Here is a 26,544-nt window from a genome sequence, read left to right as displayed (position 1 = left end):
AATATTTGTATATATTACTCTTAAAAATCCTCCATTCGTTTGTACAGTAGGTGGTAATGACCGACTCGATAATTTCGACCAGGTAATTGTAATAGGTTGATCTCCATCTGCGGTGCACATAATTTGAGCGTTGTCACCTCGTTTAACAACTTGTCGTGTTGGGTTTAAAGAAATTCTTGGTGGTTCTAAAATATGGAAGTTTATTTGATTATTGTTCATATTAGTACAATATTATAGAATAGGTAATTATGTCAAAAATTGCAAAAATATTAATTTTTTTTTTTACCTCCAATGGTACAAAGTTGATTTTTTTCTGTCGGCGTGTTAGTAATTACAAAATATTATATTATTTTCATATAAACATAAATATTTGAGACGATAATATTTTATTTTAAACTTGAACTTACCAACTACTTTTAATGTAATGGATCGACTAAAAACGACAGTTCTATCGGATTCTATCCCTAAACAGTTGTACTGCCCTTGATCCGATTTCTGGACATTTCTTAGAATTAGCATATTATCAATAATATCGTGTTCTTCCGATAATGAGAGTTGGTTACCTCTCACCCACGTAAGTCGAATTCGATCTCTAATTGCTGATGCGTCTATAAACAGGTAAAATAGACTCATATTTTAAAACCATTTCTTAACTATGTGGGGATAGTAAGATGTAAGATCATATATGTATTTACACATACCAGCATTGCAAGTGAGGACTGCTCTAGATCCAACCAAATTCACTAATTCATCTTCTGGTTTAGTGATAGAAATGTCACCTCCGCTTTCGTCATTTCCAGCTATATCACCTCTAAACGGGCCAGATGTTTTATTTTCCTCTTCATTTGTGTTTAATTTTCCATCATTTTCTCCTCCAGATATTTCGTTACCGTCTTCAGACACAATTAGTTGTACTCGTTCTTCCACAGGTCCGGCAGAATTTTGTGCTATACAGGAATAAGTCCCAATATCTGATGGTTGAGCATTTTCTATTATATATTCAGCTGTGTCAGACGACCCTGAGTTACTGCGAGATTCACTGCAAAAATAAAATTTTAGTTAAAACTGAATTCAATAAATCAGTAAATCAAACCAATCTTACGGGTAAGAAGGATAATCCGGTGTAAGCTTAGTCCATGTCACGGTGGGTGATGGTTTTCCAGTAGCCTGACAGCGAAGCTTAACTTGTTTTCCTGGTAGTACAGTTATAGTACCAGATGGCCTTAACCTAATAACGGGAAGAGATTGGATTTCAAGTACAGCTATAGCTGATGCCATGCCAGCATTGTTTCTAGCTTCACAAACATATTCTCCTGCACTAGATGCTTCCATACCAGTAATTCTAAAACATAATACATTGAGATTAAGTATATTTGAAATAAAATATTATAATGTTTTCATTTAATTTTGCTATACTTGATTACTCCCGGTGGAATCTCTTCCATTTGACTAGGTAAACTTTCACCATTGCGTCTAGTCCACTTGACAACAGGTGTAGGAACTCCTCCAGTTACTCGGCATTGGTATAATACACTACTTCCAATATTTACAATTTGTTTAGCACTTGGGTATAATTCAATAGTTGGAGCTTCCCTTCCTAACAAATTATATAATAATATTATTGATATAACCGTGTTTAATATATTACTACCTATGTTTTAATAAATACGTACGTTCAATATCAATAATGGAAGATGCTTGTGCTGTTCCACCTTCATTTGTACCTTTACAAACATATATACCACGGTCTTTGACTTGAGCCGAAGGTATGCGTAATAAAGATCCACTTATCTAAAAAATCAAGTAAGCATATATAAAGTAGGAAAATAAATAATAATATAATGTATATTTTGTTGACCAAGAGAAATTAAAAATATGTCAATACTCAAATTCCTAATACAATAAAAATTTTTTACAATGTGTATAAAGAAATTAATTAATATCCGATCAAACCTCGGTTACAACAAGACAAAGAATTTATGAATATATGAGTATAAGACTGACACATTGAATTATATTTTGATTGAAATTAGTGATTAAAACGATTAAAAAAAGGAAATATGTAAATAAGTAATAACTCATATGTGAAACAAAAGGGTTCTATTGTCATGACGGACAAAGTATAGGTGTACAATCGTATGCATACCTGAACATTAGGCGTTAAATTCTCATTGATTTTAAACCATTGTACTTGAAGATTGGGATCGGTAGTTGACAGACATCTGAGTTCCGCGAGGGTACCTTGTGGAACTATTTGCTTGTCTGGTTCAATGCGTAAGCTTGGGGGATTTCTACATTCAACAAAAATCCAGTTATTTTTCAATTTGATGTAGTTGTTCAAAAAATAATATTTACCTTCTTTGTACAATATTGACTGGTACTTCGACTTCTGATTCAATCGCTCCAGACCTATATGAAATAGCTGAACAGACATACGTTCCAGAGTTGGAAGGTTTAAGACGGTGAAGAGTCAAAAGACCACTTGAACTTTGTTCAGATCCATATGGCAATGGTTGATTTCCTACTTTAGACCATTTCACACCATACTGAGTCTCATCTGAAATGGTACATTGAAGACGTACAACATCACCAGGTCCTGAATATTGAGGTGGATCTATTGTCAGTGACAATAAATCATTTGATCCATTTATGGCGTTTTGGGAAGCTGTTTTAATAAAAGTACAAATATTAGCTTGTGCAGTTAAAATTAATCACAATGTTTTAATTTTACGTTCAATATAAATTATGACTCTCTGCGAATCAGTTTCGCCATTTTGATTTGTTGCTCTACAGAAATAAGTGCCTTGATCGGATTGTTTTACTGCTGGAATACGGAACACACCATCTTCCGACACATACTAAATTTGAATCAATGATTTATTAATTATATCATTTATTTTATAAGTAATTATAAATAACTCACAGATGGGTTGAACTGTTGATCTAATCCTCTATACCATTCAAGTGTAGGCGCTCCGGGAGACTGACAAGTGAATTCAGCTGGATCACCAACTACGAGTTTTAGGTATTTAGGTCTGATTTCAACAGTTGGCTTAATAATATTTGTTCCACCTAGATATCAATATTTTAATTAATACAATTATAATTGAAATACTATAATATTTTACTCTAATATTATGATATTATATACACGTATCAATTTTACCAATAGTGTTTATATCCTGACGAAATTCTATTTTGAGAGCATGGAATAAAAATAAATATTTGTATATTTTACATGAAAATAAATATATAAATGTTAATCATTACCTCCAACAGCAAGTGTTTTCTTTTCACTAATTGCTGAATAACCATCAGAAGCGGTGCATACATATACTCCAGAATCCGATGTGTCAAGATTTGTAAATAGCAAATATCCTGATCCATTATCGATTGCTCTATTTGCAGGTAAACTACCACCTTCTCTTGTCCATTTTAACACAACAGGCTTAACAAATATTTACAAACATTATTATGAATATTGTTATTTAAATTATTATATATGTATATTGTATGTAAAGAAAACATTAATTATTATACCCGACTTCGTCTAGATCTTGCATCACATCTAAACCTTACAGTACTACCAATTTCCACGATCTCGATCGATGGGTCTGAAACTGTGATGTAAATTTCTGGCTGACTTTGTATTGGTTTACTGGTTGTTTTCGTTTGATCTAATATGAAAAGAATACATTTTTTAATAAATAACTTAAGAACTTTACTATACAAGTAAATACATTTATTTATTTAATGTTGACATTCTTACCTCCTATTCTCAGTATTTTTTTGTCACTGAAGGATGAATATCCATCAGATGCTGTACAAATATACACACCACTATCTGAAGGTTCTACACTAGTTATATACAAGTAACCTGACCCATTGTCTTGTGTACGGTCAGATGGTAAATATCCGTCTTCTTTTGACCATGTTATACTGATTCTCTGAAAAGCACAGGCAAAATATGTTACAAGTTATTTCATGAAATTAAAAAAATAAATAATATTTTACTTGTGAACGACGAGAATTGGCAGCACAGTGTAATGTGACTGTATTTCCTATTTCAACAATTTCAATTTTCGGCTCAGTTATTTGAATATAAATTTCTGGCTGAGGTAGTGGTGGTGGTGTTCTGGTTGTAGTTGTGGTTGTGGTTGTTAGTCTATTATTAACTGCAAATAAAAGTATATTAGTTATTGCACCACTACATTTAGAAAATATTTCTTATAGTTCAGAAGTAGGTATTAATTAGTTGTCCTTAGAGTTTTTTAAATAATTTTTTTGTGTTATTACCTTAAATCTATAAGAAGTTATAATATACAATGGGTGTTAACTGTAGGTTTATGTTACTTATTAGTTAATAGTTATTAGTTTTTTTTTTTTTGATAATGATAATATGTCAAATTCAATTAATGTTTAAAGTAGACTTCTTTAAACAAAATTTGTCTAATTATATTATTGAAATTATAATTTTCAATATATACAATTCCTATAGCAGTATATAGGTCCATAAAAAATACCCTTAAGGATTACAATTGAAAAATGCCTACGGTTCTTATTAGATCCCATTTTGATGGACTAATAATTAATATTTTGGTGTATAGTGCTTGGATATATCAATGTGGATATTTGTCCAAGTGTTAACTGCTGTTCATTGTTTAAACTACGCATCACCATTGGTAATTTTTGATTAATCTGTACCGATAATCTCGGGTTAAGCACCTGCCGTTAAGTTTATGTAAAGCCCATATTTGCTTTCAAAAGTTGCTATTTAGAAACATTTATTTGAATTTGATGAGCTACAATTATGTGCTAAAATAAAATATAGAAATGAATACGTGCAAAATAATTTGGTTATCCAGTATTATCGAAAACGTGATTAAGTTATCGATGTATTTTGTTAATGAAAAATATACTGTCATTATAAAATATATGTATTACCTAAAGTATTGCAGGAAGATCCGGTGTATCCAGAGAGACAATTACAAATGACTCTTGAGTCTGAGCCTAGTGAACAGCTTTCTTCGTTAGCATTACATGGGCATCTTGTGCATTGGTCATTGGTGTCCTTGTAATATCCAACACTACATATCTAATTTGAAAAATGATTTATTAAAGACTACCGTACATTTGATAGAGATTATTCTACATACTTCACATGATGTTCCTCTGTGACCAACTGGACATCTGCATATTTCAACACTGGTTGATCGTACACCACCAGTCTCAGATTCAATAGCTGTATCTAAACTGACATCACTGAGGTATGTTCTATTAATCTGAGAAGCATGTATTGCACGAATTAGGATGGCTTCAATAGACGAAAGTACTTTCATAAATTCAGCTCTTGATGCTGGTTGTGGTCCTGAGGAAATTAATCGACGCCAACCTTTTTCTACTAAATGAGTATTTAGTACCTATAAAAAAAAAATATAAAATATACACTTATATAGGTATACTTTAAGGTGAAAATATATACGGTTGTTTCGCCTGGCAGAACTTTTTTATCGTTTGATTTAAATAACCATATTCCACTTCCAACAAGTATTATGTCGGTGTCATCACGTATTGTGGACCCTGGAAAAGTAGTATAGCGTTGGGTCCAATTAAGGAAACCTCCATAGGATGTAACCTAAATTTAATACATAATCCATATAATTGAGCTTAAATTATTTTTATAATGTATTTACTATTCATTGCATAATTTACATAAACTTATAATACGATACCTTATTTCCTGTAAAAGAAGATGGCAATGACCAAAATAGTTGTTCGCCACGATTAGGTGTATAGTCATAGCCAATTTCATTTCTAGACACGTCAGTTGAAAAGCCAGATTTAATGAACCTATTTCTAGTACTGAGAAAATACATTTTTAGTTAGTTTAATTTCTGAGTATTAACAATATATAAATAAATTATAAGAAATACCTATCAGTTAAAGTAAAACCGTGACTTTGTCCAAATAACTGCATTGGAATTTGAGTAACAAATAAATTGGAAGGATAACAGTTTTGGGAAACTCCAGAACAGAAACACTCTAAACATCCTTCTACATGGTTTTCTGATAAATCAAATGTACCAGGTCTACAACGGTCACAACGAGGTCCTTCGACATTGGTCTATAAATGTTAATTATTTATACGTATTTGATCTATTTATGTATTACTTAATTATATATTTTGTTATACTTTGCAAATACATCTATTTTCTTGGCAAGGTAATAAAGTACCCTGGGAATCACAATCACAGACCGAAATCTCTTCATTGGCTTCACATGGTATGCCTTTTTGTGGGTTACCTGTATAACCAGGTAAACACTCATTACATGTATCTCCCATCGTATGATTTTGACAGTTCTGTAAGTTCAGAATTTATTAGTATACATCATGGTTAATAATTAATAATACTTAATTTATCATTCAATTAATATTGACTTACAACACAAATTCCAGAATCAGGATCACAATGATTTGAATGACCGTTACATGTACATGGTTCACATATTTCTAAATAGAGACCTTGGCCATTTCTCGTGTAGCCAACAGCACATTCTTCACATGACAGACCTTTGTAACCTTCTGGGCACAAACATTCTTCCACTTCAACAGCTCTATTTTTTCCGGTATTGAATGAATCAGTGATTTCAAGCGTTACTGACTGTATCCTGTGGTGGAAAATGATAATAATCAATAATAATATCAAGCAGCATATATTTTCACCACTGTATTGCCACTGTAAATATACTTACGCTACTTCTTTAGTACCAGTTGTGTAAGTTGCTTTAATTAATATGGATTTCAAACCAGCCAATGCCATTAATAAATGTTCGCGATCTGCTACCTGACCATCTGGTCGTTGCCAATTTTGTTCCAATAACTTAACTGAAGTGGTTTTTAAAGTATTTGGTTCTACGTTTTCACGACTGTAATGCAATAATCGGATTTTGTTTTCCTGAAATTTTAGAACAAAAAATGACAACAGAAATGCTTTTGTTTGCGATAATTATTTGAATATTTACACTTATGAGTTCGATATCTGGTGCACTGTTTTTGGAGGATTGACCACCTGGAACTGGAACATGTCTTAAGATGTAACTCAGAGAACCACCATATGAAGTTATTTTATTTCCCAGAAACCGTGGAGGTAATTGCCAATAATATACCTAATAATAATATAGCATATAAAAAATATTTTTCCAGTAGGTATAGAATTTAACAGTGATTGTTTATACTTCTTGACTGCCTGGTGGAAATTCTCTATAAACAAGTTCTCTTGTACTTGAGTCCACTTCTAAATTTGGCAACGGAACAAAGTTTTTACGCTGAATTAATTTTATGTCTTGGTGGGTCCTTGCGAATGTTGCGTGCACCTATAACATTATACGTTTGTATACATACTGTCTACTGAAAAATCTCATGAGTTAAATAATATTTACTTCTTGTCTGTACAGCCTAGAACTGGTGCATTGATTGGATAGACCCATGCAGAAACAGCTGATGCAACCAAATTGATTATCTGGTGCAATGTTGAACGTGTTAGCCTTACATTGGTTACATAAATCACCAGTTGTATAATCCTAATTAAAAGTTAATGAAAAAGAATATGTTAATACTTTATACTTGATTTTTGGTTTTTTGTTGAATCCATAAAATAGGAAAAACATTTTATTGCAATAATTATAAATTATACTTACCACAAGTGTTAGTAAATAAGACAGCATTAGCAAATAAAATTTGACAGAATTATTAATTTATTCCGAAAACATAGAATGTTAATACATTAGACTTACCTTGCAAACACATTTTCCAGTACTCTCATCAGGGAATGGTGATGTTGAACCAACTGCATCACATATACCTGAAAAATTAATTATCATAAAGTGTGATCACAGCAGTAAACCTACTCTTAATGGTAATCTTATTTTTTGGTTTGTTTACCCTGTTTGCAATAATCTCCTGGTTGTAAAGGATTTCCTGAATATCCAGAGGCACATTGTTCGCACCTTCGTCCAACATATCCATCAATACAATTACATGTCGGTAACCCATCAGTATCTAGGTAGCAACCTTTACCAAATCTATAGGAGACAATTATTAAAAAAAAGGTTTGACATTTTTATTAAAAATAAAAACAATTGTTAATTACTGATTGCCGGATGATGTTAAGGGACAAGGACAATGTCTACATGGTACTCCTCTCGGTGGTGATCCATACATTCCTATCGGACAGACTTCTGTATCTTCTTTGTAACATTGTCCTAACCAAGAACCTTGTTGTCTGCGTACATATCCAGGAGCACAACTCTATAAAAGAACGATTAAATATTTAAACATGCATAATGTGAATAAACAAAAACGAGTATAAATTGTGAATACAAAAATGATATTAACATAACATAACCTAACCTAAATAAATACTTTTCATACATTTGATTATATTGATTAGTACATATTTGACACTTACTTCACATGATAGACCAGTATAACCTGCTGGACATTGGCACTCCTCAACAAATGCTACATATTCATTTACACTTTTCATTGTTTGTGCAGAATCCATTTTTATGTGTTTGATGTTTGTTTCAGATTGTTGAGAAACATACTGACCCCTTTTGAGCAATCAACATAATATATTACATCAACAGTTTAATGGAAAAAATATATTAATGGGATAGATACCTGATTAAAATATTTTCTACATTAGCTAAAACCATCATAACTTCTTCCCTGGTTGCTAGGCTATCAGAATAACTGAACCCGGTACTTTCTTTTTTCCAAACATCAGCAAATAATCTAGCAGATACAACTGTGTCTATGCCTACTGTTGTTTCCGGACCAAAGTACAGAAGTTTAATGCCATTTCCCTAGTGAAATGTTAAGCATCATTCATTGTTCATTAAAACGTATAAATTAAAAATTAAATTCCTTACAATCAAAATAATGTCTGGTGTGAATGTAATTGGATTTCCGTTTCCCTCGTACCTAACTATATATGTTATGTATCCCCCGTAAGATTTAAGCTGATTGCCTAAATAGCTTTCTGGGAACTTGAAGTATGGATATGTGTCTTCAGATTGCTTTGAAGTATTATTGACTGTAAACACTTGTAAAGCTTCATTTCCATTAACATTTATTTGATGAGCAGTAGAACTTGCTGATTGTAGTTCTACTCTAAATGAAGAAGCTTCTATATAAACATTAGCTATTCTAAGTTGATGCAATGATGGTGTATTCTAGAAGAAACAAAATATTAGATTTGATTAATCCAAATAAACACAATGTGAGATTTTCAAACCTGAATCTTGAAGAGTTTGGAGCTTCTGCAATTACTTGAGATTCCAAAACAAAAACAGTTTATACAATCATTTTGAGATAAAGCTACATCATTAAAGGTTCCTTTAGGGCATGCGGTTGGTTGAATTAAATTAGGTCGTTTTACAACTAATATTGTGTCTGGTACTGCTATTTCGGAACCATGTATATTGATACCTTCACAACTATACGCACCTTGATCAGCTTCCTAAAATCCATAAAATAGGTGCATATTAGTTTAAACTAAATGTAAAACAAAAGTGTATGCAATAATTTGTTTAAAATGATAAACATTATACCTGAATATTAGGACAAGTGAGTGTACCAAGTCCGTTAACACTAGTCATTTCACATTTTGTTGGAACATGACCCCAGTTCAATCGCCATGATATTTCTGGGATTGGTACACCAACAGCTTTGCATGTTGTTACAAACACTTCTCCGATCTCAAGTGTTATCAGAGGAGGTGGTGTAGTTTGAAATTGTACAGGAACTAAATTAAAATTAAAATCATTAAAATAAAGTAGTGTGACCAATGTATACTCATTATTCTACTTACGACAACCAATTTCATCACTTCCATCTGAACAATCACTTTGAGAATCACATTGGAATGATTTTGGAATGCACTCTTTATTTCTGCACTCAAATTCGCTATACAAACAGCGAGAATCTATAAAATGATAAAAAAAATCGTAATAATATCGTAATAAAATTATAATAATTTATAATTTTACAATATCTACCAACACACAGTAGGTACAGACATACGCCTACCTATATCGGTATATTACGTAAAAAAAATAATATATTTATTAATAATCATTACACACCCGATACTCTTTGTTCACAGTTCTGTTCATCAAAATTATCTCCGCAATCATCTTGACCATCACACACCCAAGTTTTGAGTATACATTTTTTATTACTACATCTAAACTCGTTGGGTTGACATCCAAACATATCTAAAAATTACAGTAATCAACGTATAGGTATTAGTATTTTTAACCAAGGCTTTAATTAAATCTAAACATACTGCAACGGGTTTCATCTGATCCATCTAAACAATCTATTTGACCGTCACAAACTTTTGTCTTTAATATACATTGTTTATTGGAACACGTAGCTTCATTTAAACCACACGATTCTATGGGCCGAACCGTTACATCAATCCCTGAAATATAATTCATAAATATTATATTGAATATTAAAACAATTAAAATATGAATGTGTGACATTTTTAATTGTATAAATTATATACATAGGTAATACGAATACGAATATCGAACATACATTAAACAATAAGTAATTACTAATTTAGTTATTAATTAAAAATGTATTAATTAATAATATGCCATTTATACATAATAGTATTAAAACACTTGACATTAAAAATAACGTAAATAGGCAAGTATATTAAATAAATACAAATATACAAAAGATGTACATTATTTCATAAATGTACCTACCTATATATATATTTAAAATGTCGACACCTACTAAACGATTTTAAAATAACAAAATCTACTTACATTTAGATCAAATACAAACGTCAGCAAAGTAAAAAATACATTTTATAGTAATACACATAATAAAACCAATATATTCATTATGTATTTCGGCTGAATTATGTACATACCTGAGTAGCGATTAATATTAAAATTTCTTGTTGCAGGTAAACCAAATTTCCATTTATTATTTATAATTGGTATTATATGTTTATGTTTCCTTGCAGCTTGTATTCGGTAAGTATTTATTTTTTTTTAAATATAAATTTAAAAGCATCATTCGTAATGTTTAGATGTTTTACTTACATGGTTCTACTTTTAGGAAGACAGATACGCGGGATCCAGGGTCGGAAGCTGAGAAACCAATTGCCTCGCACACATACGTGCCACTGTGTTCAACCTAAATTATTTCAGACATTTAAGCATTTGAAGAAATGAATAATTATGTAAATTTACCTTGATATTAGGCATTTCCAATCGGCCTCCGATGTCTCTAGATCCATGAGGTAAATACAATCCATTGCCCCGAGACCATCTAACAGGTGCTCTCAGAGGACCTTCATCTCTGCATTGAAATACTACTTCTCTGTCTACGCAACGAATAGAAATATAATTGTCCATTAATGTAAAGTATAATTATTCTAAATAAAAATACCCAAACCAAAAACGACATGCGAACAACATGCAAAACTAAATAAAAACTTATGAACAATGAACACTAATAATAGTTAGGTATATTATTAAAATACACAATACATCAGATAGATAACTATAATGATTAGACACCTTTTAGTTTTACTATTTTGTTATTCATAAAATAAAACTACTTTCATACAGTATTAATGATTAAGACTGTTCTAGACATCACAAAATATCGGGGATTATCCCGCTTCTGAGATCTACATCCCCCATTTTGAATAGTCCCGCGTTTGTCCCGCATTCATGAAAATTTAAAGTATTAATTTTGTATAAAATTTGTATGATAAAAATAAATATTTTTTTTATATGATCCGTGGTTTTAGTCAAAAAAAATTAATTCCATTCACGCATTGACCACAATCATTATTCAATCGTCAATTATATCTAATTATATTACAAATAGCAAATACCTCCATATGTATAATATTATGTTATAATATGTAAAATACCTATGGTTATTTTACTATTAAGCGATAATTTATAAAAGTTAAATAATTAGCGTAGTAATAATTAAGTAATAAGCGTTTTATCAAAGGAGATCCCTATCGATAATTCTTAAAATTTTTTTTAGAAATTGTTGCTTTTTTGAACAAGACATTTATGGTCACACTATTTAATCGTTACTTGTAAAACATTATCTAAAATCTATTTAATTATGAATTATATTCAAATATTCCAAATAGTATCATTGTACTTAGATGATAAGAAATAATAATTTTTCAATCATTCAGATAGATAATTAAATTATTTTTGTGTTGAGATTTTGTTAATACCCAAATATAATAATTATTAATTATAATATCTATATTTAATATTATTTTGTTTATTTAATATATAAATCTCATCTGGATGACCATTTAATCTCTCTAACACGATATCTAACATTGATTGTATATTTATTATATATATAATATATATATTATATTTGACATTACATTAATTGAAAATTGTATAATTTTTCAAACGCTATTTTAATTATTTTAATATATTTGAATGTATATTAGTTTACGACATGTAATATTATTGATATATAATTCAAATAATTGTCATGCAAACGTCCTAAAAACAATAAATTATAATAAAAATACAAATACATGTCGCAGTTTCATTATGCGTATTTTTGTGATGCGTATAATATGATTGTCATGCACTGTATAGAAACTGTTAAATAATTTAAATATCTACATGTTTTATGATTCGCATTGTATGAGTCCCTGACATGCATGATATTCAGCATAGTAATGCATACGAAAAATATTCATAAATCAAACACCCGAGAAATATCCAATAAAATGGTCTTACCTTTAGAGTCTAGTAAGAAGAAATCAAAAATAGAGTGCATATTGGGAAATAAACAAAAATACAAAATTGCATTAATATTAATGGTTAAATGATAAATGTTTAGTTATATTATAAGACTAACAATAAATACTAACGTATATATCATTATTTTGAGCAAACAACCATAATAGTGGAAATAATAGTTTTTTTACCAAATTGGCAATAATTAGATAATACTTTATTTGAGTTGAATTTATATCACTGTTGTATAAGTTATTATTTTTTTTATACATTTTGATTATTACGAGGTGTTGTTTTCATACCTTATAATTTACTAAATAAAACCTAAATAACTTAGTTTCTAAAAAGATACGATTAAATGATTTGTATTTTTTGATTTTAGGATTTGTGCAAATCGAGCAATATTGTGCAATGTAGCTGGTTAATACTAGTACAGATATTAAATGCAAAATATGTTAATTGCATTCCAGAAAAAACATAAACTTTTTGAAATGTCATCATAATGAACTATTTTAGTGCAGGTGTCGATTATATTATGTGCGATTTTGTTCATTATGATTCGTTACATTAAAATATACTGAACTGTATATTACAGACTGAATATTGTTCAGCAAAATGTAGTATGTACAAATATATACAATAGGTAAAATTAAAATATAAGTTCATAACAAATATATGAGATTTCACTTACTTTCTTTAATGGTTTGTTCATTGGGATATGTTTTTAAATTTAAACCATCTGGAGCCTCATCTAAAATAAAATGTTTTTAAATATGAATCATAATATTCGATGAAAAAAATTAATTGTTTAACTATCAGAAGAAAAATCTATAAAAATATATAAATTTTAAAGATAAAAATATCAACATGGACTGATGGGAAAATACGATGTTTAGAATATATAAAATATAAAATATATATAATATATAAAACATATAACAAAAGAAAAATATATTATGACAAACTATATACAAATTAAAGAAGTTAACTTTAAAGTATGAGTATAATAATTAATAAATTATAGATTTGTGTCGAATTAAGTAGCTATAATTAGATGTAATTTAATTTCAGAGATCAACAATTCAGGACTTTTATAAAAATGTGATGATCGGGGCATGTGAGTTTTAAATTTTGTAAATGTTGTAAACTTTTGAGAATCACTCTGTTATTTAGTAGCCAGTTGATTCCCCTGTGTAAGTATTAAATTATTAAACTCACAGCAATTGTCTTCGTCCGAATAGTCTTGACACTCGTAGTTGTTGTTGCATTTCGCCGATTTCGGGACGCACTGCCGACCATTGCGGCAAGCAAATTCGTTCCAGTTGCAGGTCACGAACACAGAAGGATTTTCATACTGCGGGTATATTACAGTGGTGGTAGCAATATTAGTGACGTTGGGGGTCGTTATTGTCGGAATTGTGGGAGCTGTGGACAAAACCATTATAAAAATAATACACACAAATTTAAAACGATTAATGGTGTATGATATTCTAATTATTACGTATAAGATGTTGATGGAGAATCATTGTTATTATTATAATATACCTAGTAATTGTATACAATAGTGTAATAATGAAAAATCGTCTGTTTGTTTAGATATACTGACAGTCAGTATATCTAAACAAACAGTAACTGACTGTATACGCTATTTAAATCTAAATACAATTCCCATCTCAACCAGGTTGATGTAATTACATGCCATTTCAAAAGGATTTTATTTACTAAAGAGAGGCACTTTAAATGTGATGTACTCAGTGTAATTTAGTATTAGTTGTATGATGATACCTATACATAGTATTTATAGGTGCCTAATGAACGAACGTGCAGCAAATATTACTTATTGGTGAAATGAAATTAATTGGTTAGGTTTATGATAATTTCAACAATTATTTTACAGTTTAATTTTTGTTAAACGATATAAAAAACCGGACTAACCTTCTGACATTAGTTAAATTTTGACTAATAGTAGGTACACGTAATTGGAGTTTAATAGTTTAAATTATAAGCAATATAAGTCAAAATGTATGACTCATAAAAACAAATATATACAGAAAAATAAACTTAAGTAAGGTAATACAAATATTGTGTTTTGCTTAAAGTTACAAAGTTTAATTCAAATTGTATTTGTTGTACGTGACTATAAATATAAATAATGTACAAACGTATTTTTTTTGCTACCCTTTTTAAAATAAAATAAAAAATATGTTCAGAACTTCTTAAAAATACATTTTATTTTGTAGAGTTTTGTTTAGTTAGGTCTATTAAGTATAAAAATCGAACAAAAGCTGAAATTTAACTATCGGTCATGTTCCTATACGGCTACCCCTTCTTGGACTTTATCAATATGTGGGTGTACTAAAAAATACTTTTCCCTCTATTATTCAAAACATTTTTGTCCTTCTCATTTCTCCAAGCGAGTAAATACAGAATATTATAAAGTTAAATGGAAGAAAAAAACATGTTGTTGTCTTTATACTACGCAATACTTATACACAGTTACAATATAATATAAGCCCGAAGGCAAAGCCTAAAGCTCTTATCGAATTCGAATTCGAACCATTTTAGCAGGTCCACCCCAGCAAAACGTTGTGCGCCACGATGACGGAGACGACACTGACGGGCTTCGTCAGTGGATCGTACTTACCACAGTCCAATTCGTCACTTTGATCCTTACAGTCGTTAATACGATCGCAGCGGTAACCGCTGTTCACGCAACCGCCGTCGTGGCATCGAAACTCGTTGGAAAAACACACCGTGGCGACTGCAGGAGGCGGTATGTCAGCTGTTGACGACGCCTGATTAGTGTTTGCAGACGATAACGATGGTCTGTCTACATGATAGTAGTACACAAAAAGCCACAGAACAAAAATACAACAATATATCACATAACTACCAGAATACAAGCAAAAAAACAATAATAACGAAAAAAGCGCTGCCCTTTAATAATGTATAATATATATTGAAAATTATCATAATAGTTATAAATTATAATATATCCAGATTATAAGTTACAACAATTATTATTATATTCTTTATATTTTGGAAAATCAAATTTCGTTTATTTTTATCAATAATAGTAAGTACTATAATTTATACATAATACATATTATAGTTTTTATAGCTGGTGTGCGCGCTTTATGATTGCTAAGGAAATAAAAAAAATACTGTCGTATTATTATTATTGTTAATATTATTACCATTTGTGCAATTCTGCTCGTCTTCTGCGTCCGGACAATCCGGACGGCCGTCGCAAGACTTCGATAAGGGTATGCAACTCATGTCAGCACATGTGAAATCTGATTCAGCGCAAGGTGCGAGCATGGGGTCTACACATCAAGCGTGCCACAAGAAAAGCATTAGAATATTAAGAACGTGAACATTGAAAATAACATGTTAATTAATTGATAGTGTATTAAATTGTATTAAATTAAATAACATGTTATTTATTAATAAAACTATATTATATTACGTTATTATCAACTGTATATATTTATGAGTGTTATAATAACATAATATTATAATAATCGTCATATATATTTACTATATGACGTGATACACAGGCAGGACAAAATCTAATGAACTTTTGCAAACGTTTTTGTTTTTATGAATTGTAGCCTGTACGTACGGTCAAATATCCACTTATTAGTAATAAGATTATAAGAATATAATACGTATAAGTTATGGTTTAATATCACGTATATAACAAATACGTCGTACAGAACAATAAACCTACATCAATAACCAAATCGTCCTAACCTCATTTTGTACCTACTAAAAAGAATTATTGTGTTTGAGTAATTACCCAAATAGAAGATTATGAGAAGGAGCAGAATGAGTATTAAATTTAATGATTGATTCGCTGACGTTAATTTATTTTTTGGTATTTTTAAATCGTAATCACTAATCATTAATCATACATTCATACAAGAGTATAAGACAATAAAAATTAATTTTTAATTGTTATATAAAATATATTGTCTTCCGTGTAATATGTATAAAAGTAAGGTAAGAAATTCAAAAATAGTGCAAGGTAAGATAATGGTTAATAACTAATAAGTTCACTAGATTTTATCCTAAACACAGTTAAACACATTACACATATTAATCATATCAATAAGTATATTATATTGGTTATAGTCATAATAGGGGGTAGTAACCACCTTAGGTATCTAAAAAAACATCAATTTATACAAAACAAAATATGTAAAACTATTATCAAATCTTAATCATGAAATATATATTTTACTTCTATTATACCTATATCCTGATTCCTGAATGAAGTGAAGAAACTACCTACTTTTTTTAAAAAATTTGTGATAATTACTTTCAAGTGTAGTATTATAATAATGTACCATTTCAGCACAACCATTTCTAAGGAGTTGTGTGTAGGCCAATTATCTACATTATTGGTCTACCAAGCTAGATGTCTGAGGGTGTTTTCTATATTCAAATTCTTTAATAAAATATTGATAATAGTTTTAATGAAATAAGAATTGTTTGTACTTCAAGTACGCCCTTCATATTTGTAATATCTTAAACGTGTTCAGTTATACTTCAGTAAAGTTCTCAAAGATATTTAATTTATTTTAAAAAAAACATTTAAACCATCAAACTAATTGGTCCCATAATTTTGTTTGGCGTTTGACATGTCTTACATAAAATTAAATATAAACAATTGTTTAGGTATTTGTATCATCAGCAGCTTCCTTAACTAAATAGTTTACCAAAAAAGTAAGCAATATTCATTGTGGTACAAGTCCGCTTTCTATATTAAATTTCACTTAATATTGGATAATAAAAACTTTGTAGGAACAATAGTAGTTCATAGTCTGTTGTTTGAAGAGTCAAAGAATTTTTAAAATTAAACACAAATAACATAAATAGTTATTAATATTTTTATTTGATCTTGAATATTCGGATTCTACTAGAATTTAAATGTTTTTTTTTTTTTTTTTTGTCACATAATGCGTGTTTCTATTGTAATAGATTTATAATAATACTTATATGGAATTACTTGAAATCCCTAAACTTTATCATTAACGAAAATTCTTAATATCCTTTTAAAACTTTTTAGCGTAAAATGTGACTAACATTAATTGTAATACTGTATAGTGTATATAGGTACAAAGCTTTGTTGAGTGTTGCTTATATTTTATTTGTGGTTTATTATTAACTACACCGAACTAAATAGATGTGCGCATATGGTATGAAGTTTGTGTGCATTTGGTGAAAAGCCATTTTATAAGTACAATTATTATATTACGAGTACATTTTCATGTAGTACATTGTAAAATATGTAAGTGCAACATGATATTTCTACACCAGTGTTATTTTTAGAAAGCGACAACAACCGTTAAAATGACAAAATTATAGGTAGGTAACAGTTTTTTTTTTATACTCGGGAGATTCATTAAAATATAATAATTTGACTTCCTATACAAGAATGAAGAATATTTTTAATTTCGTAAGAAGTGTATAATATAGTACCTGTACCTAAACTGGGTATATTGTCACCACCCGGTATTCCACAATTAACCTCGTCTTCGCCGTTGCTGCATTCAGTTTTCCCGTTACACCTTTTGTCGATGGACAAACATTTACCATTGTGACATTGAAACTCTTCAGGGCCACAATTAGCTGCAGAAAAAAAAACAATCATTAAAAACTATGAGTATGTGCATAATATTATGTATCAATTAGAAGTTAGAACTGTCCGATAACCATCTTGCACCGACTATTTTAAAAAAATACAGTTATTTTAAGTTTAAGTACAAACAATATATAAAATGTATAATTACATTTTAAATAGGTACACATTGTTTTAATTAAAATAAAAAAAAATCGATTAATATTAAAAGGTATATTATTATATTAATGAATCTAAACATGTTAAGAAGGGTGTGTTATTTTACAAGTACTTAGTAGATGTCTTGATAATAAGTAACAGTAGCTAGGTGGTCGGTAGGTAATACCCAATACCTAATACATATTTATACAATTTATAAATATAGTTCATATTTGTTGTACCTTTTAAATATATAGATATGATATTATGACCTAACTTCGAAAAAACATTTAAAGTTTAGGCAAACAAATAAGTCATTAGTGGAATATAAATTTCGCATAGTATACGTTACGAGGTATGCTAGTGTGTCTTTATTCAACATATCTAAACTTCGATATAAACCTATAGATTATAATTTGCTTAAAGCATTTCACTTCAGATTAGGAAATTAAAATTAGGTTGTCATTTAAAAATCAAATGTTGATAGTGGTTCTACCAGCTATCATAAGGGAGAAATAATAAGCTATTATGATGATAAATATGTATTAGTATTGCAATAACGTCTAAAATTGTCCACAAACGAAAATATTTTTTGAAAAAAAAATGTGTGTTCAGCAGCTGTTAAATAAATCACTATATACAGTGAACTATGTAGAATTGTATAAAATTGTATAAAATATATAACATTATAATTGATGATAAAATGTATTATTTACAGCAATTTTCTTCGTCAGATCCGTCATCGCAATCAACGCGTCCGTCACATTCTTTTCTTCTGTCAATGCACTGATCTGTGCTTCGGCATGAAAATGAATTTTCATCACAAACTTTTTCAGCTGTAAAACAATAACATTTGTATTAGAATAACTTTATTAACATCAGCGTAATATTTAACCCGGAGCATATACTGGACAATACACAATCACGAACATTTTCCATAAAGCCTCAAGTGCAATTTTATCAAATGTACTATGATATAAAAATTATAATACATATGATGAGTGACAATACTAAATATACATCCCATTTTATAAAATTTAATACACCACCAATAATTTATTTCATACTTTTAGACAAGTGCCATTATAATATTATGTATAACCTTATACATAAAAAGGTTTAGGTACTGTTACATATAATTATGCTTGCAGCGTAAAAAGCTAACGTAACAATTTTATTCTAATATTTAGTGCAAAACTATACTTATAACATATAAGTATAGCTCTAGTATTTGTCGTGTGGACGTGTGGTTAATAAATTAATATCAATATATATATATATTATATTATTATCATATTATATTATATATTATATTAATTAGATTTCCTCTCGTATATTATGATAATTATACAAAAAGTGTGTAAAAATAATTTAGCGCTAGACGTGTGACACATTTGTGTGTGGCGAATTCCAAGCTAAATTTTGACTCTGTTGTGTTTTTTAACATACGACAATATTCTTCATCCGAACCGTCCTGACAATTTTTTATTCTGTTGCATCGTAGGGATTTGTCGATACAAAACGATGTAAGACGACATTTGAATTGTTCAGCAGTACATTCTGTGATGATAAAATAAATTGTCGATAAATCGGTTAAAGTAGAAGCTCAGCTAGGTACCTGTTTATATAGGTAATGTTTTACAGTACCTAATAATAACTTAAACAAAAATAAAACACAACAATATTTGACTATTTTGAAAGACATTAAATTTGTTATTTAATACATAATACTAAAAATTAAAAATAAATTCAATTATATTCTTATACACTAGATAGGTAAGTACCTACCAATTTCATTAAATTAATTAAGTTAGATGCTACAAAAAATATAAATTATGACACCGTAAAAATGTTTGTTTTTATTCATTCATATCCTTATACTATTAATAAATCTTAAAATTTCAGAAAAGCTTTCAATACAAGATATAAAAAAAATATGATCTATAACTTTCGAACAGTTTCAGATATTTCAGATTTTTAAAAATTGCTATTATTAACTAAAACAAAGTTTAATTCTTATAAAACTACCTGTACATGACTAAAAATAGGTACTTAAATAAAACATAAAATACAATTATTAAATTATTTAGATGGGTACTCTGTTTTATTTATATCTAACACTATAATAACTAATAAGATGTTTATACTGATAATTCCAAACTACTTATAGCCTATAGCCTGATATAGGTACATTATTTATTTGTTATTAACATATTTTACAATTTCCCCAGAATGTTTTCAAAAAATGGAAACATATTATTATACTACAGTAAATATTAAAAATGGTTTTGTGATAGTTCGCTGTTTAAATGTTATGTTTAACCAAATATACGAAATCGTTTCTTTTTTTTCATGTTAGAGTTTGAATGTTTGATTACATTTTTCTTTAGTATTTGCACACAAATTTATGTACTTATATACATTATGTATATTATACAGGTACAATATATTATATACGTATGTGGTATGCATGCATGCGCACGTACGTAAGTTTTGTACTCAATAAAATAAAATTTATACGGGTATACCATACATTATTGATGGACGTGGACTTTTATGAGAGCCTTTTATAATTTATAATAATTTAGTCTTTAGACGAACCAGGTATAAAATTATTCAACTGAATCAATATGATTATATGTAATATATTATTAAAATATTTTCAAAAACGATTAAAGGGATTTATTAAACTTTTACGTCAAACATATATGTTAAAGCAAATAGTAGATTGGTACTTAAACTGTTAAATATACATATAGGAAGGTACTAAAGCATAATAATATTATTATTGTTAATATAAACTATAATAATTTAATTTAAAGCCAAATTAATTGGAAACAGTTATGTTAGATGAAAATATGAAATGAACGACGGGAAAGTATCGAACAACTGGAGTGTGGATTAAATTTAATTCTGAAAACAAGTTACCTATCTAAGTTTGTAATAACATCATACACTTTGTAAGACATTCAAAATTCAAATTAACTAATTTATAATACATAATATTAATATTACATAATAAGATGCCTACCTATATTGTTGAGTGTTGACGTAATAATATGACGTATGAAACATTTCAGTATTTCACGGAAAATTGTATAGGTAATATTTTATATTTTAATATAGATATGAATATGAATCATGATAAAATGAAAAAAAACCGTTACATATACGGTATATTTTAATACTAATAGATTTTAAAGGTTATAAAGTACGTACAAAGAATATTTTTTAATTGCTATTAGGTGAGGTTTTGAATGAAAATAAAATATATTGTAATGTGGTTGAAAAAATACCGAAGAACGATTAGGTCAACTTAGTATTTTTAACAATCGTTACCTACTATTTAATAGGTCAGAACAGTTGAAGCGTTACATATTTTTTTTAACTACTATGATATTATTATGTAGGTTTTGCTATTGCTACAATTAACGACATTTGAAATTTGATGCAGGTTTTGTTAATATAGTTATTAAAAATTTAAAACAGAATTGTCTTAAATCTACTTGCATAAGGTAACAATAATTTCTTATAATATCATGAATTGGAAAATTAATAATAAGTCAATATGAGGGTTAACAATACAAATAAAATCACATGATAACGAATATCGGTTATAATAATACACCAACGGCATACAGGAATTTTTATATACTTAATAACCATTAATTATTATATTTAAATATTCAGTGGTGCCTTTTTTTTCAATATACAAATCAATAATTTGAAGGATAAATGTTTGATGTTTAAATTATTAACATGTAATAGGTAAATAAAATATGTTTTCAGGTTTACTGCAGATTACAACTGTAAAAAAATAAAAATATAATACCGTCAGTGTAGGTACTATTCACTATTCAGTAGCTAATAACGACTGTAGGTAGGTACAGACTAAAAGTACAGAGTGTGCCTTGTACAAAGTTTAAACATTCATTAAACACCATAAAATATAGGTAAAATTATTACAGAGTACCGTAGGTACTTACTTTTTCAATGCCTACACTTCACTTCACTCCCAGTTATCGCGACCATTTGTCAATATTGTACAATTTTTGTTATCGCAACCATTATACTGACAACTAACCTAACCTATAAGTGGCTACAACTACCTAATAAGTTTTTATAAATGTCTAAATCATAGCTCAACAATGACCAATTAAATATACCTATTTGTATAATTATTGTAAGATGTATAGAAACCAAATAATAGTGATTTTTGGTAAAATACCACACTGAAAAACTCAGACAAGATAGCCGAAATGAAATTCGTATAAATGAAGACAATAATTATAAATATGAATAATACACCTATCTAATAACGAGCCCATTCATTTTGAGTATATTCTATTCCACTTTGGTCTCGAGAATAGGAAAATATCTTAATATGTATTGTTGTAATGTATAATGATTAATGAACATTTTTATTTTTTATAAACACATTTTTGTAATTTAATATACCTATAACGACAGTCGACAATCTAGAAACATCGAAAACCGTATTAAATACATTTTCGTATTTCTCTGTAAATTGTCTACCTATATAATATTATAATAGTGATTCACATGTGTGTGTGGGATAGTATTCTTTCCGAATAAACAATTTTTCGCTGATAATATTTAATTCATGCTAAATGTACTAAAATATTTCCGTCGGTATGTCGTTTGAACGGATGAAAAAAAAAAATTGTCATTTAGCAAAAGTTTGAAAAAAAAAACGTCATTCAACGAATATAACAATAATAGTCATTATTCAGATTTAATAACAATAATACTATTAATTGTATTATAAGACAATGCGGGTAGCGGGTATTATAGGTAGCAATATATTTTTTATTGTTGCCAACCGCGTTTGAATTTGAAATGTTTGAATAATAAGCAGTGTTCGCGCGCTCACATGCCGGTGGATGGTTGATTTATATCGGACAGATGGCGCTCGTGTTCGGCGTCCGTCGGTGGGGGAGATATTTCGTGGCGTTCGGTTGCCGTCACTGCGACAAGAGTGATTCCGTCTTTCTTTTCGGCTGCCGTGTTGTTAGGTTATCTCGTGCGTGTTCACACCATTCTCGAGACTCGACTCGTCTCGTTCGTAATTTTCTTTTGACGCGCTCGTATAGCACACCACAATGTCCAAAAGAGGTAAGTCTTTTCTTCTAATTTACAATAATTATTGATTTGTCTACGACCAAACCGATGAAAATGTGTGTGTACGTGTGTCGGACGGCCGAACGCGTCGACGCCCTGCCGTTCGTCTGACGTTTTTCGTTCGCACTTAATACACGCGTTTGTCCGCCATCGCGGCCATCAACGCAAGAGGTTATGTATGCAAACGTAATAAAACAATGTGTTTTTTTCAGGACGTGGTGGTTCCGCCGGAGCCAAGTTCCGGATATCTCTCGGTTTGCCAGTCGGCGCCGTCATCAATTGCGCTGATAACACTGGTAAGCATAACTTTAACTTTATTGTTGTAACGATGTACTTATTTTTGTCACGTGTAATTACTAGGCGCAAAGAACTTGTTCGTCATCGCCGTCCAGGGCATCAAGGGTCGTTTGAATCGTTTGCCAGCCGCTGCGTCGGGAGACATGATCGTGGCGACAGTGAAGAAAGGAAAGCCAGAACTCCGGAAAAAAGGTAAATATCATTTCGTTTGTCATCTTTTAAGTGTTTTGATGTGACGCGTGTAATAATTAACTAATATATCGTTTATTATAGTAATGCCTGCGGTAGTCATTCGACAGCGGAAACCTTTCAGAAGGAAGGACGGGGTGTTTTTGTATTTTGAAGACAACGCCGGGGTAATTGTCAACAACAAAGGCGAAATGAAAGGTAATTGACACTTTTATTGTTATATTTATTTAAACACTTAGTTAATTCTTTTATTTTAATTTAGGGAGTGCTATTACTGGTCCTGTAGCTAAAGAATGTGCAGATTTGTGGCCTAGGATCGCGTCAAATGCCAGCAGTATTGCTTGAATTTTGTTTTAAACTATGACTTGTGTTGACATCAATAAAAACCCATTATTTACTGCAACTTTGGTGTGTTTTTATTTCTAGTATTAATATCCTTTAGTATAAGATTTAAGAGTTGAAGAATAGTAAACGGAACATGATATTTTGTTAATTTAATGGTAATATTATTTAGAATTAAGTACTTTTTTTATTATCAACAAATGCAATACTGTGTAGATTTGGAATAATCTAGTAAAAAAATAAAATGTCTGCTTTATTTTACAAATATGTTAGGAAAGTCAGATGGTTTAGTGGCACAGTTTTTTATTTCACCTTTAAAAATACTTTGAATGTATTGTGCTTACTAATTTCTTCATTGAATTATTGGGAGTTAACAAACATTTAATTTTAATTCTAAATAAAAAATTGGACAGTTATTTGTTGCAATTCTGTACCATAAATTAAACGGAATAGTTTTTAATTTTTAAATTAGGGAAAATAAAATATTTTATTTTAATTATTAAGATGCATTAAAAATTCACAATAATTATATCGTATTTAGATTTTTAACTTAAATAAATAATCTTAAATAACCAGCTGTATAAATATTTAATAAATGCAGAGAGCAGAGTTTCGATAACTTGAACTCAAGGGCAATAACAATAAATCCAACTAATGTATTTTTCGAGTTATATACCTCAAACAAAATTTAAATGGCAAGAAACAAATTTTTGTTACCTAGTTAGTATAGTATTATAATTTAATTTTTAATATGTCGATGTTGGTCTTTAAAGTGTCTCAACAAAACACTTTTTGAGTAAACATTTTAATGAAGGCATGTATTTCATTTAATAATAATTATTATTAAGTGATTTGTCCTAATGGAATACGGTTAAGAGAGTTACAATAATAAATTATTCAATCTGGTCAAAATGATGTAGGTTCTAAGGCTACTCATTTAAACTAATATTTAAATTTTAGCTTTTAAAAGTAATAGTTTTAAATTTCCAGTTATGTAAATATATTTTGCATTTGAATATATATTTATATTTTATTGTACCTACTAAACAAAAGCAAAAAAAAAAAAAAATATTTACCAACTTATTAATTGTTATTGGCTGCATACTATTTTAATAATTTAATATACCTACTTGGCTACTTGTAAGCGTGTTATTGTAACAGTCAGTAATTAACAAGTATTTAAGTTCATTGGAATTCTTTATGAAATAATTCAAAAACTATGAAATATATTCCTATTCTATTCTATTGAAATTAATGACTACAAATTACGATGCAATACTCTTAAGTATTTAATACATTTTTGATGAAGAAGCGTTTAAAAAATTTACAAATGAATTGCAGAAAGTAATTAATGGACTTATATTTGTTTCGAAGGTCGTATAGACGTATACATTATACAATAGTCATTTAAAATTTTTATTTTATACTAAAGTATAATTTTTTTTTTATAAATTGGATAGGTTATTGGTGTATAAAACCTATTTTAAAATTAATATAATCAGGTATTATGTAGGTACATAGTACATGCATAAATAATTAAACTTGTTTTCCAAAGTGGTCAGTGGATATAATTTATAACCTTTTTTTCGTTTTTTGTAACACATTTTTAAATATCCAGTCAAGAGATTACTAGCGAGAATGTGAAATGTTTATTAGTGAAGGCAGGTAGTAAATAATTGTATTCAACCGTATAAATATTATTTAAAATATTCTAGGAACGTGTGCATAAATTGCCTACACCTTAGCTCCTGACTTCTGCTGTGCGGTTGCCGGTACAAAATATTGAGGTGCTACATAGTTTACCGAATTAAATAAATGTATGAAAAAAATATATTTAATGCGTGGCAAGGTCAGCATAATATTATAACTCTGATCGAAAAAATTAGGTACCTGTTCGATCGATACTCGATGGTAATAAATTGGTTTAGATATTATAAATGACGAAGGGTAACATATATTATAAT

General features: G+C 29.2%; 2 protein-coding genes across 12 annotated transcripts in view; one reads left to right on the top strand and one right to left on the bottom strand.

Annotated features, from left to right (window-relative positions):
* Positions 1-26,544, bottom strand: part of LOC132951827 (basement membrane-specific heparan sulfate proteoglycan core protein) — a 168,558-nt gene that overhangs the window by 15,320 nt on the left and 126,694 nt on the right. For 4 of the 11 annotated variants that reach the window (XM_061023819.1, XM_061023818.1, XM_061023823.1 and 1 more), the window contains 45 exons: positions 20,060-20,170; positions 19,327-19,446; positions 18,313-18,462; positions 16,023-16,151; positions 15,470-15,655; positions 14,044-14,250; positions 13,517-13,576; positions 11,281-11,414; positions 11,131-11,224; positions 10,353-10,490; positions 10,150-10,281; positions 9,876-9,989; positions 9,616-9,809; positions 9,300-9,524; positions 8,935-9,237; positions 8,684-8,868; positions 8,469-8,613; positions 8,151-8,308; positions 7,943-8,082; positions 7,795-7,862; positions 7,441-7,581; positions 7,237-7,374; positions 7,024-7,167; positions 6,754-6,956; positions 6,444-6,669; positions 6,194-6,361; positions 5,934-6,124; positions 5,733-5,862; positions 5,483-5,635; positions 5,157-5,420; positions 4,945-5,095; positions 4,015-4,175; positions 3,770-3,947; positions 3,541-3,677; positions 3,271-3,448; positions 2,924-3,072; positions 2,732-2,858; positions 2,356-2,665; positions 2,147-2,291; positions 1,674-1,791; positions 1,417-1,597; positions 1,103-1,342; positions 702-1,039; positions 408-608; positions 19-185 (listed from right to left, as the gene is read on the bottom strand). In XM_061023819.1, the coding sequence (XP_060879802.1) occupies positions 19-185; positions 408-608; positions 702-1,039; positions 1,103-1,342; positions 1,417-1,597; positions 1,674-1,791; positions 2,147-2,291; positions 2,356-2,665; positions 2,732-2,858; positions 2,924-3,072; positions 3,271-3,448; positions 3,541-3,677; positions 3,770-3,947; positions 4,015-4,175; positions 4,945-5,095; positions 5,157-5,420; positions 5,483-5,635; positions 5,733-5,862; positions 5,934-6,124; positions 6,194-6,361; positions 6,444-6,669; positions 6,754-6,956; positions 7,024-7,167; positions 7,237-7,374; positions 7,441-7,581; positions 7,795-7,862; positions 7,943-8,082; positions 8,151-8,308; positions 8,469-8,613; positions 8,684-8,868; positions 8,935-9,237; positions 9,300-9,524; positions 9,616-9,809; positions 9,876-9,989; positions 10,150-10,281; positions 10,353-10,490; positions 11,131-11,224; positions 11,281-11,414; positions 13,517-13,576; positions 14,044-14,250; positions 15,470-15,655; positions 16,023-16,151; positions 18,313-18,462; positions 19,327-19,446; positions 20,060-20,170 (7,532 nt within the window). The remainder of the gene's footprint in view (positions 1-18; positions 186-407; positions 609-701; positions 1,040-1,102; positions 1,343-1,416; positions 1,598-1,673; positions 1,792-2,146; positions 2,292-2,355; positions 2,666-2,731; positions 2,859-2,923; positions 3,073-3,270; positions 3,449-3,540; positions 3,678-3,769; positions 3,948-4,014; positions 4,176-4,944; positions 5,096-5,156; positions 5,421-5,482; positions 5,636-5,732; positions 5,863-5,933; positions 6,125-6,193; positions 6,362-6,443; positions 6,670-6,753; positions 6,957-7,023; positions 7,168-7,236; positions 7,375-7,440; positions 7,582-7,794; positions 7,863-7,942; positions 8,083-8,150; positions 8,309-8,468; positions 8,614-8,683; positions 8,869-8,934; positions 9,238-9,299; positions 9,525-9,615; positions 9,810-9,875; positions 9,990-10,149; positions 10,282-10,352; positions 10,491-11,130; positions 11,225-11,280; positions 11,415-13,516; positions 13,577-14,043; positions 14,251-15,469; positions 15,656-16,022; positions 16,152-18,312; positions 18,463-19,326; positions 19,447-20,059; positions 20,171-26,544) is intronic. The other 7 variants (XM_061023821.1, XM_061023828.1, XM_061023820.1 and 4 more) reach the window with 6 other exon arrangements.
* Positions 23,589-24,641, top strand: LOC132951828 (large ribosomal subunit protein uL14). The gene is made up of 5 exons (XM_061023829.1): positions 23,589-23,746; positions 23,965-24,048; positions 24,113-24,241; positions 24,323-24,436; positions 24,501-24,641. Exons 1-5 carry the CDS (start codon positions 23,734-23,736, stop codon positions 24,581-24,583), a joined length of 423 nt encoding a protein of 140 aa, XP_060879812.1. The 5' UTR covers positions 23,589-23,733; the 3' UTR covers positions 24,584-24,641.

Source organism: Metopolophium dirhodum, chromosome 9, assembly GCF_019925205.1.
Source record: "Metopolophium dirhodum isolate CAU chromosome 9, ASM1992520v1, whole genome shotgun sequence".
Classification (NCBI taxonomy): domain Eukaryota; kingdom Metazoa; phylum Arthropoda; class Insecta; order Hemiptera; family Aphididae; genus Metopolophium; species Metopolophium dirhodum.
Note: the sequence above shows the minus strand (reverse complement) of the source record. Positions and strands in the feature narration are given on the sequence as shown.